At 30.9% G+C, this 13,141-nt stretch overlaps 1 protein-coding gene across 1 annotated transcript; it reads right to left on the minus strand.

The window, feature by feature from the left end:
- Positions 1-1,961: 1,961 nt before the first annotated feature.
- On the minus strand, positions 1,962-3,343 carry LOC132271153 (F-box protein CPR1-like). Its single transcript, XM_059772445.1, has 2 exons — positions 2,213-3,343; positions 1,962-2,111 (listed from the first exon to the last, which is right to left on the minus strand). The coding sequence occupies exons 1-2, from the start codon at positions 3,341-3,343 to the stop codon at positions 1,962-1,964; spliced, it is 1,281 nt and encodes a 426-aa protein (XP_059628428.1).
- Positions 3,344-13,141: the final 9,798 nt, after the last annotated feature.

The raw sequence follows: 13,141 nt of genomic DNA on the forward strand, positions 1-13,141 counted from the left end.
ATATTATAAACTAAAAATGAAAAGGTCATTTCCTTAACCAAACCATTTCATTAATCTCTTTTCAGAGAAATTCATAACATTAAACCAGACCTTCAATTCTATAATATATCTCAATTCCACATTAAAAAGGGTAGCTTAGCTCCTGCCCAGAACAGATACAGAAGATGGTCAAAAGAAATTTCAAACTATTAAGAGAAATATATCTATGGAGAATAAGTAAAAAATTTAAGGTTGGTAAAAATAAAAGAATGGCGGTTAGCGATCATCTTTTTCTAACTTATAATAATAACAGTTCTATACAATCTTTTACAAAATCGTGCGCTGAAAAGGGCATCATGAATTAATGATCAATGGTCAATAAAATTCACAATTAGGAAACTCCAAACAAGTGAAAATGCCACAAGCCAATGAAGACAAGATTTATACAATAAGAGAAAGGGAACAATTAATACAAGACAACTCAAAAGAATATATAAAACAAGTATAACTTTATTCATAATACTACCAAAAAACAATCTAGAAAATTAGAAATGGAGGGTAGGAATGGGGAAAACAAAGTCCGAAGAAAAAGGAAATTTATGGAACGTTTTGATTAGAATTAGAGAAAATAACCTAAGCAAAAACTAGAAAGGAAAAAATTAGCAATTTCTGGGGGAAAAAAATAGCAACATATCAATAAAAGCAAATGAATACCAGATGGGTTAAAACCAGCCCTCTGAATTAAATCTCATATGATGCAAATATGCAACCGATTCTCACAAATAGCAATAACAAGAAGAAATCAAATGATATTTCGAGCTAATATGTTCCAATAAACATTATTGGTGTAGCGGAAGCTATGAGTCGTTCACAAGGAACAATCCACAAAGTTGAAAAAAATTCACAGAGAATTTTGAAATATTATTGATAATTGAATCAAAAATACATGTTTCTAGTCCTTGCAGAACATATTTTTATAGTATAATAATAAACTTGATCACTAAGAAACCTAAAACGCTCAAGAAAACTAAAAACACAAAGAAACGAAACTAAAGATAAAACAAATTACTTAAGAGTCAACTTTTTTCAAAAAATTAAAAATAAAATAAGAAATCAAATTATAAATACTAGTAGTAAAAACTGTACTGCATAAATTATTAACAAGAATATTACTTAAAGTCCACAACCAATTTGATTTCTGTAGAAAAGAAAAGCTATGGATTCACATATTGAGGGTTGCTACTTCTTTTTTTTTTTTCTTTTTTTTTTTTTTTTTTTTTGATAAGTAAGAGGGTGGCTACGTTTTAAAATCAAAGGAATTTGGGTTCCGTAGAAAAGACAAGCTATTGTTTCGCATATTCAGAGGGTGGCTACTTTTTAAAGTTGCACTCATTTCACTGCCCCACACTTTGAATGATTACACGGTACTTTATTCCCAAAAGAGTAATGATAGAGAGTTCGACGGTCGGATACATCCGACTAATTTTATGTTATTAATGATTGATGTCATCATAAATATTAATGATGTCATGATAATGTTAGTCCTTATTTCCATAAATTAAGGGAACTTGTCTAACTTTCGAACTCCAAATTAATCATTATCCTTCTCCCAAAACAAAAAAAAAAAATAGGAGTGTATTAACAACATTAATCACAATATGACGAAACCATTTCATATATCACCAACAGAGTATGGTGAACAAGAATGAAACGAAAGCAGTATACAGCACCAAAACAAAATGTGCAGGAAGGATTGTCGAAGACTACTCAATGGCTATAATAGAACAAGATTAGATGAGCTTTATACGTGATGTCTTCAATATATATTTAAAACCTAATTCGATAACTCAATAAAGAGGCTAACAGTTTTGTCTGCATATTAACAATTTCATCAGAGTTAGGTACAAGGGCTGTCCTCACAATTATTTAGGAATTGACCTAATCAATTAGTCAAAAGTATTCTGTCAATTGAACACTGATTTTCACTGTGGTGCAAACACTGAAGAAGAGCACTCCAACAATGTTGATTGACTCTGCCACTTGTATGCAACTAAAGCAACAATCCATGTTTCAGGATATTCACCCAATATAAGTCTACAACAATATAATGCCACTTTAACAAGGAATTTCATCTGTTAAAGAATTAACAACAAATAAATAATATCATGTAAATGCAAGTTCTATGATCGATATATATATGAAAAAAATTCACAAAAAAGATAAGATAGAATACCTCTCTCTTTAAGTTCGGAATGCCTTTATTTTCTCTCATTACCACATTGTAATGGGGTGAGATAAGGCTCTCCACATAGGTCTTCTTTGCTCTAAACGAATATGGAATGCCATGCACCTTTATATCCCTTAATGTCTCTTCCTTCAAATTGCATGCGACCAATTTATTTCTGTCTATCAGGAGTAGTACCCCATCCACCGGAGAAAACATTAGGGTTGGACCAAATGGCATACTCTTTATGTAGATTGTAAATTTCGTCCAACTCTCGCTCACCCCATACTCCTTCATCACCCAAATATCAATTTGGGAACAATCACGACATGCAAGCGTAGTGAGACACCCTCCAAGAACCCCCAAATCATTTGGGGTCTCAGGGTTGGGGTAGTTAAGAGATCTAGGTACCAATACATCCCGGAATTTCTCGTCTGTTAGATCAAAAGCACAAATCACATACCGATGATTCGAACTTTTATAAGCTAACCAATGTAGAGAGCCATCTACAAGAACCCCCGACTCCGGCCCACGAATACGATGATAGGGGAAATCAGGAATCCAATTTGAACTCCAAGAATTGGTTCTAAGCGTATAGACACCAATAAATGTATCAGAATTCGAATAATGCAAAACTTGCACCACCTTGTCAGAATTCGAATAATGCAAAACTATCACCACCTTGTAATCATCTAAAGATGAAACGTAACCAAGTCCATACATAGTGTATGTAGGGACGACGGGATTGAGGGCATAAAAAGGGCATTTGGGTAATTCGCTGAATTCACTAGTGGATGGGTTCCATAAAAACATGGTCCGTTCATCATTTACTAGTAAGATTAAGCCATTGCAAGAACCCACCATCTTGCCCCAACCGGTGGATGGGAAATTGAGGTTGGTTGCCGTCACAGCACCGCTATTGGATGCTTCAGTGCAGTCGACCGAGTAAAGGGAGGAAGCAATGAGAATGAGCCTCTCGCGTTTGTTGTTTCGATCGAGCTGTGTTTTTGCGAAAACAGGGTCTGAGATTAGAGTACGACATGAGATCGATACGCACTTGAATCGGCAGAGAGTCTTCACAGGGAGTACAGAGAGTATGTTAAAGATGATCGCTTCTGGGAGGGATGTGCCGTTACACATCGCAAACTTCAATGAGGAGTGCCTAGGGTTGTTGGGCTTGTTTATCTATGTATAAAGTGGTGTAGATATAAGTAAATAAATTAATGGGGTCGAGTGCAGAAACACCTTATAGTGCATGTTACATTACTCACATGCAAAAAAATTTTTTTTTAAGTTTTAATTTGATACAAATAGTCTTTTTGATAAATTTATATTTTAAGTTGACTAAATTACACATACTGAACCATTTTATAAAATGATCGAAAGTAATACTATTGGAGGATACCCTCCTCGTGCAAAAAACACCCATAAAGTTTTAATCTGATACAAATAAGTCCTTAGGATAAATTTAAACCCTAAGTTGACTAAATTAGCCTTACTAAACCATTTTATAAAATATATAAAAATAAATTTTTTTATAAAATAACACTAATGGAGGACGCTAATAATAGACAAGTAAAGATAAAAATATAAAATAAAAGTATAAAAGTATAAAAGAAAAGTAAAGATAAAAATAGAAAGAAAAAAAAAAAACAAAAAACAAAAATAAATTGCAAACTAAAGAAAATAAAATTTTTCCAAACTTCGAAAACCAATGCACACTGATATTTGGGAATTTATTTTATTTATTTTTTAACAATTTTGGTTTGAAAAAAATAAAATAAAGAAAAAAAATATTTAGTAGAAAGTAAACTAAAATCTCAAAAAATTCAAATCCTTATTCTGCAAATTCTCAAAGTTTTTTTTTTCAAAAAAAAATGTTTAGAGATATATATAGAAAAAAAAAAATTCAAAAAAAAAAAAAATTTATATATATATATATATATATATATATATATATATATATATATATATATAAGTAATTGTGCATATAATACCCATATACTATGAGATTAGTATTATATATACCCCCTTGTGCTTTTTCATACGAGTAAAAGGACAAAACGGATATTACAACACTATTTTATGTCAGATGGGGTATTTTTCACAATGTGAAAAGATTATGGATGTTTTTTGCACACTTTTTCAAATTGGGGGTAAAAGTGCTACGTGGAGTATACTTTAAGGGTATTTTCTGTACTTCTCCCTAAATTAATGTTATGTTTGGAATCAATTATTTTAGGATTTGGAAAAGGAATTCGAATTGAAATAGGAATTGAAATTAAAATGAAATTCAAATTGGATTTAAAATGGGATTTGGAATAAAATAATACAATATTATTTTTGCCCTTGTTTAAATAATAAATAAATAAATAAATTATTGTAAAATATACTCCAAAATTACATCAAAAAGACAAACAACGAGAAGGAACATGAAATTTATTACCAAAATAATACTAATAATAATAATAATAATAATAATAATACTAACTAACTTGTTCAATTATCATCACCAACATACTTAAAAAAGAATACTAAAAAGTAAACTAAACCTACGAAAAGCATACAGTCAAATTCATTTGCAATTTGAGTGAGTTAGTAATGAAACTAATGTTCTGGTTCAGCTCATCATATTTTGAAATCTTTTTTTACTACCCTTCGAGGAAGATACAAAAGCAGATGGTGCCTGTATAGTTCGTGACTGTCGAACACTAATATGTTCAATTTTTTTCTAAATTCTCAAGATTGATCGCATTTCTTGCAACCATTTCATCTATTTTGTCAATACTCGTGTCTTTTCCTCCCATTGCCATGCTCGTGTCTTTTCCTGTTGCCTAATGACGATTTTTCTCTTTTGTTGTTTCAGCTCCTGATCTATTAGCTATATCTTTTTTAAAAATTTCATGTAGAACATTAAACAAAAGAAGTGATACAATCCGGACAACTCTGTCAATGTAGGAAACATTCGAAAATTTAACTTTATGATATGAAGAAGACAAAAGATAATATTTTTTTCAATGTTTTCATACCTTAATTAAGACATTATTTCATCCATGAATTTTGGTTATAAAATTCTGGCTGTATTCTTGTAAATTTTCCAAGTGCAAAAATACAAAAGTGGTGGTGGATGTTAAACGCAGACTTTTGGTTATAAAATTTTGTTTTGTAGATTTTTTTTTTCCTGAATAGGATATTTTTTATAAACAAATTCAAATAGAAGTACAATTACAAAAGGAGACTAATCTCCAATACAAATTATGGAATGGACGAAATCCACTTCCAACCATTAACCTATTCTAAGATCTTAACATTGAAAAACATAAGTGATTGATAAACTATTAAAAAGTAACAAATCAGCCCCTCAAAAAGTACTTCAGCAACAGCAACAACAGCATCAAGCATCCTTAACTAAAGTACACAGACAATGAACCAGGAATTGACAAACCCTAAACATACAGGTCTCACAACCAATAAATCCATATTGCAAATCCATTAAATGCATCAGCAATTCTCAAATATAGTAACTCTGTCAAAACTACTTCCCAACTGTAAACTGAGCCTGCTTCAGCCTAGTCCATCTCGAAAGACAGCAATAAAGTCAGCTAGACCAACTGAGAAAAAGTTCAACACCTCCCATACAATACCATTAGCAGCCACAGAAGTTGACTCCTGAACACCACCATGCAACAAACTGTTCCGCACCATCCAAATCTTCCAAATAAAAACACAGAAAACACCTTTTAACATTTTGGACTGAGTACATACACTTTGGACCAGCTGCAATAACTATTCCACCATCTGATTTAGCCCTTGAAAATGCACCACATGAATATTCAATCTATCTAAAACCAGCTGCCACATGCACCTCAAAAGCATATGGACAACTACAGAATAAATGATCATTTTTATCTTCCTCTTGATAACAGTTATGACATATGGCAGGTCCTGAAAACCCTCTCCTTTGTAAGTTAACACATGACAGATTCTTGTTATGCAACACAATAACAACCAGAACAGCAATTCTTAGTCAACAAAATTTCCAACATATCCCCTTCCACCTAACTTCTTGTCCTCTGGCCTACAAGCTCTCCAAGCATTCTTCAAACTAAATCTTCCCTGAGTCCACAAGACCTCATCTTGAGCATCCTTAATAACAATATTTGTTACAAAGTCAGCAACCACAGCAGGAAAAAATGGAGGAAAAGACCAGACTTCATTCACAATAATTGTATCTAGTTTTGTAGATTTTTCAATTACATGAATACAAAAGTGGTGGTGCATCAATCTGTTAAACACAGTTTAAAGATATTGGAATATATCAAACAAAAAAAATACAAAGATAAATATGCTTATAAAAATTAATATATTCAATTGAAACAATGTTTCAATTAGAAATTCATTTACTAACTCAACCAAGTTTGAAACAATTAAAAATAGAACGATAGGTATGCATATAAAAATCTATTTGCTTCAATTGAAATAATTAGAAATTTATAGTTTACTGACTGACAAACTTGGGTAAGCTCACGACTCAAATGGTTAAAAGCTGACAGGATACATACCTAAAATAAATTCCAGATGAATAAATATAAAAATAATTAAAAGTAGCATGGATTTAGTTAAATAAGAGAAGAGGAAGGAAAACATTAGAGATTGAGATATGATAGTAGATTTTTAATACGGTAAGGTTTAATAAGAAGAAGAGTTTAATAAGAGGAACACATTGGAGGGTTAATTAAGGAAATATATAATTAAAGGATATTTATCTCTCAAATCCCATCATATCGTAGGTTTTTAGATGGGACTCGACGTCAACCTTGACCTAAACATTTGCCAAATATCGAAAAATAAAAACAAAAAAAAATATTTTACTTGAAAAAAAAAAATATTTTCTGAGGAAATTATTTTATGTTGAAACAAATGGAGCCTAAATGAAAGCATGAGAACCATGAAAGAAAATGTGCTCTGTATGCACAAAACTTTGATTTCTACTCCCTTCGCACAAAGATTGAAATATCAATATCTAATTCCTCAAAACCAACTTAAGTCATACTTTTAAACTCTAAAGACAAATAAGCCCTATGAAATCTTTCCAAAGATAAAGAAGTCTCACTTTTGAAAAATATTTTCAAATAAGTCCAGATTCTATGAATAATGAATATTTTTCCAAGATTCCCTTTATTGCTAAGTTACTATCTCTATTTTTATTTTTTAATACTAAAATACAAATTTTCTTACTTTCAATATTATGTAACTAATAATGTTTATAAAAAAAATTATTTTTTACCAAAATAAATAATCCTAAAAAAATTAATAATGTATGTCAAATATACTTTTCGTAAATATTCACATGTTAAAATATGAAGTAGAAAATTTAAAAAGAATGGAAATAATTCAAAATTAATGTATTTAATGAAAAAAATTTCATAGTATTTTAACATGTGAGTATTTGAAAATTATATTTGACATACATTATTAATTTTTTTAGGATTATTTTGGTAAAAAATAAATTTTTTATATAAAATCTATTATCCCAATCTTCACACCAAAAAAGAAAAACTAACAGGCCCATGGCCTAGTGGTATAAGGCTTCTACTTTTTAAAAGGATGTTAGGGGTTCGAACCTCAGTAGAGGCAGTATGTGTAACTAGGAAAAATTATATTTGAAATACTTTATTAATTTTTTTGGGATTTTTTTATTTTGATAAGAAATAATTTTTTTATATAAAATCTATTAGTTACAAAATATTGAAATTATAGAGAAAATTTGTATTTTAGTTAAAAAAAAAAAAAAAAACAGTAATAGTAACTCAGTAATAACGGGCAATCTTGGAAAAATATTCATTATTCATACAACCTAGAGTTATTTGGAAATACTTTTTAAAAGTAGGACTATTTTGTGTTTGGAAAATTTTCATAAGACTTATTTGTCTTTAGACCTTAAAAGTGGGACTTATTAAGAATTTTCCCAATAAATCCCTCCCTGTATACAGAATGTGAAAATATCCCTCATGTTTAATTAACCCTTGCAATTTTAAAATTGTGCAAATAAAAGACATTTGGTCAGTTTACCAATTGAATGGCCTGAATTAACCTTACAACAAAATTTGAAAAAAATTAAACAAATGAAGAAGTAAAATGTCTAACAAGGGCATTCACCCCCACTCTCTCTCCCAATTTTTTCTCTTAAAAAAAAAAAAGTGAAAACGTATACTCACATAAAATAGTAGTATGCTTATGATGCATATCACACTTTTTATTTACGAAAAACACTCTCAACGTATCAAATTTGTGAAAATAGGTCCTAATGATATATTTACGGTATAGTTTGACTAAAATGCCCTCACGACCACCACCCAATTCCCCCACCACCTCTGTGAAGGCGCCACCACCTCCGCCTCCATGTCGCTGAACATACGCATGCTCTGGCCCCGGTCTTGGCTTCGATTTTTAACCCATCATGATCCTTCAATAGCCCATCCCTCTCTTCTTAGCCTAATAATAATACTAAGCAATTCTTTTCATATAACAAAACATATTAAATATATATGACAACCGAATGGTTGTGTCATGTCTTTGGCCCCTTGCTTCTTACCCCAAGTGAGAAACAATTATCATAGAACTGTAACCCATATGGAAGGAAGCAATTAAATATAAACACTTTTTTCACGGAGGGAAAAGGATCATCTCCATCAAATAATTTGACCCATGACCCAAATCCAAGACATGATTGCCATTTAACCTTCAACTGCGCTCTGCTTACTGCGTTCAGAAGACGAGTAAGATTCCCCACACAGGTAACAACTTGCTGTTTATTCTTCTTTAGTGGAGACTCATTTTTCTTGGTCTCTTGAGACAATGTTTCGTTGATAGTTTTATTATTTGATTTAAAAAAAAAAAAAACCTGAACCAAGCAATCCTTTTGTTTTCTTTTCTTTTCCATTTTTTTTATTTTATTTTTTTTTTTTTTAGGACTTACCATGGCATATACTCTGTAAGCAAACAAATCGATTTGTCAGTCAAGCCTCGTTAGGAAATTCCCAATATCCTTTTATTAAATGGCCTTTATGATTTCAACAAGGTTAGAATAAAATTTATTAAAAATATATATAAGAGAAAATTTTTAAAAATAAATTAATTATAGTTGATGTGCACAAAACACTCCTATACTATAATATTATTAGCATATACACACCCTTGAACATTTTCAAAAGTATAAAAAGGTAAAACCGGCACTAATTGAAGTCTTGGAAGACTTTTGAATCACTTATTGATTCCTTTAATCAAGAAAACCCAACACACCCATGTTTTGTGTTTTTTTTTTTTTTAACTTGGCAAACAAATCCACCATATGGGATACAAGAGAAATTCCTAGCAGGCCCGTGTGAACATCACATGTTGAATCGTATGGAAAAAGACAACCCTTATACTAAAATATTATTAGTATATACACATTCTTAAATATTTTCGAAGGTGTAAAAAGATAAAACGAGCACTAATTGAAGTCTTGGAAGACTTTTGAATCACTTATTGATTCCTTTAATCAAGAAAACCCAACACACCTATTTTTTGTTTTGTTTGTTTTGTTTGTTTGGTTTTTTTTTTTTTTTTTTTTTTTTTTTTTTTTTTTTTTTTTTTTTTTTTAACTTGGCAAACAAATCCACCATGTGGATACAAGAGAAATTCCTAGCAGGCGAGTGTGAACATGGCCTGCTGAATCCTATGGAAATACCATGTAGATAATTAGGAATTTCTCCTAATTTGAATCCAGATGGGGAGATTACAGACCTAAATCATATGCTGATTGGAGGATGCAGATGGTGAGATATAATGGGCACGGACCCACTTCAAAGCCTTGGGATACTTGTTACTATTATTATCTTAAGTTGTGTGGTTGTTTGTTGGGATTGGCAAACAATTGGATGGTGTTGGAAGGAGAATCCGCAGTGAAACCGCTATGGCAAATAGACCAATAAATTCTTCAACTTCAACTATGTTTCACTTTTCTTTTCTTTTTTTCATGGATTTCGTGGTCGTTGATTATGGCTTTTTTTTTTCATGGATTGCGTGGTCGTTGATTATGGATTCAGATTATAATACATTCACAGACCCATCTTGTCACCGGAATCCATGGTGGTCGGTCAAAATCAATGGATGCAGGACGCAGTCTGGCTGGCCGGAATTCATGGATTCCATGGTAATCAGAATATGCAAGGAAAGGAAAAAATAAAGGATGCAGTGGAGTTGGCAAAAAAAAAAAAAAAAAAAACGTATATATAAAATTAAAAATAAAATGCCCTTAAGGGTATTTTGGGATTTAAAAAAATATTGGTCAAAATTGAAGAATAGGGAGCAATTTGCTTCAAATTTAAACTGCACTTATTAAATAGTAAGGGCACTTTTTTGCACATTTTGTATATATTGTGAAAGTTTTTAATTTTCTAAATGCATCTATAATCTACCAACTGAACTCCCTTGAACCAGATTTGTATTTTGTTTTCATGAATCACGATGAGTGGCTGTTTATATGCACAAGCACTAAACTAATCCAGGTCTATTCTTTGATTTCAAAAACAACAAATTGCAATTGATTTTTGATTTGGCTCTATACTCTCTTCATGTATAGGTCAACTTCTTTATATGTTTCGATTGTTGTGTTCTTATTCTTCTCTATTTGATTGTTCTGTTCTTATTCTTCTCCAAAATAGAGAAATTAATGACATAAATTAAAAACTAAAAAGATAAAAAAGAGTCTAAAAGAGTAAAATTGGAGTGTTAATATCAACTCTCATTTTTGCCCTTGTTTAAATGATAAATTATATATTTATTTTATTATAAAATATATTTCAAAATTACATCAAATAGACAAACAACAAATGACTACATGATAGAACTGAAACATAAAATTTATTTAACAAATCAATTAAAAAGGAACAATTTTTTAATAATTTAAAAAAAAAAAAAAAAACTAGCTTATTCAACTACCATCACCAAATACTTAAACCAACATATTTAAAAAAATGAATACTAAAATGTAAACTTAAGTCTAAGCATTGATTTAATTAATATTTTAAATAAGTTCATTTATTAAATACTAAATACGCTTATCAAAAATAATATGTATATTAACAAAAGTTTATATAAATATATATATTGATAACTGATTATTATATAAATTACTCAACAAATTACTAGCAATTAAAAGTATGCCACTTAGAAATTGATACACAACAATATATACACTAAAAAATTAACAAGTATATTAATTGATAACTATACTTTCGCTGATAGATTAAATTTTTAATTATTAATATATTTATTTATTTATTTTTTACATAAAAGGCATAAGAACTTGGCATATAAAAATGTAATCTTTATTCATTCAATCTATACTATGTAAATATAAGTTTTTGTTGCACGGTGTGAATTGTGAATGTTTGGATTGTATGACTTTTGGTTATAAAATTTTGTAATATATTTTGTACAAAAATACAAAACTGATGGTGGATCAATCTGTTTAGAGAATACCAAATAAAAAATGATGATATTTCATTACTAATTTGTATATGTTTATATTCTCAAGACTCAGATATATATATATATATATATATATATATATATATATATATATATATATATATATTGTGACGGCTCAAATTCAAAGAATTCGGTGCGTCAGCAAGTAACCCAAAACCTGACCCGATATCGAGTCCAAAATACAGAAACAAGAAAGGAAAAGAGTCTCTAGAAGTAGACATTACCTCTGAGACAACAAAGTGACCTCTCAAGAGATCATGAGTCTCGAGTAGAGAACGAATATGGAAGTGAAAACAACAAAGAAGGTCACTAGAGATGAATGCCACCTCTAGGACGAATAAAGCTCCTCTAACGAGGTATAACAATACTCAATATGGAACCAAATGCGGAAGCTAAGGTCAAAATGGTCAAATGGTACCTCCTAGCACCAATGACAGTCAAAGGAACATAAACTAGGTCAAACTAGGTCATGTACATCATAAGATAGCTCATACAAGGTCAAAGGCGTAAATGGAAATGACACAAGGGTACTGAGATGCAATGACAACTGACCAAACCAAGCCTAACACGATGAAGGCAAACTGGCTGACCGAAATGGAAATTCGGTTCGCCGAAATGCGGAGGAGTACCGGCCGACCGGAATAAAAAATCAGTCTGCCAGTAGAGGTTAATGCGCAAAAATGGCTATTGCCTGTACTATTCATTTGAATGCAATAGATATTGGTTTGCCAGAATTGGCTACTAGTCGACCGAAATGACTCGAAAAGTGGTCAAAAACTCAACTGCAAACTAGAAAATGCAATGAACCTAGAAAATAAAGTTCCTAAGTGATATGCAAGATGGAATATGGCATAATAGTACTAAAATGCATAGATAAATACTCGCAACATGTACATCAAATCAAACGACGTGTAAAACATATATTCGACATTCAAAACGGCTTATTGGCCTCAATTACATCTCATCATCCCAAAATATAATCCATACTTCTAGAGTTACAAAAATACATCAAAAAGGCATGCTAAACACTTTGCACACATGCAAAAGATATGTGTCGCTGACACAAAGTCCATAATAGACTAAGGAAAGTGGCGATCTATGAAAAGTACTTCCTTACCTGAAAAACAATGATCAACTAGGGTGAGTAATTTGAATTACTCCGTAGGAAATGCATATGCGGATAACATAAGGTTTCAAAGGTATTGCAAGCGTAACATAAACAATAACATGTGGATCATGCCTCCTAGCGTCTAGTCTCAAGGTGAAGCTAAGGGCCGGATCATCCTAAAACTAACTTTGAAGCATTTTAAATGAAATCCGCAACAAGGAATGCACTTAAACAAATTGGAACATCTAATGCCAAACCATAAGTTATAATTATATAATATTGTCAACTTAGAA

The sequence above is a fragment of the Cornus florida genome, unplaced genomic scaffold, assembly GCF_030987335.1.
Source record: "Cornus florida cultivar Cherokee Brave unplaced genomic scaffold, ASM3098733v1 CherokeeBrave_3.0.0_Hap2_Chr01, whole genome shotgun sequence".
Lineage (NCBI taxonomy): Eukaryota > Viridiplantae > Streptophyta > Magnoliopsida > Cornales > Cornaceae > Cornus > Cornus florida.

Coding starts and splice junctions, on each gene's coding strand:
- LOC132271153 (XM_059772445.1), bottom strand. CDS start 3,343: ATGTGTAACGGCACATCCCTCCCAGAAGCGATCATCTTTAACATACTC. Junction 2,112..2,212: donor TTCCGAACTTAAAGAGAGAG/GTATTCTATCTT, acceptor ATTCTTTAACAG/ATGAAATTCCTTGTTAAAGT.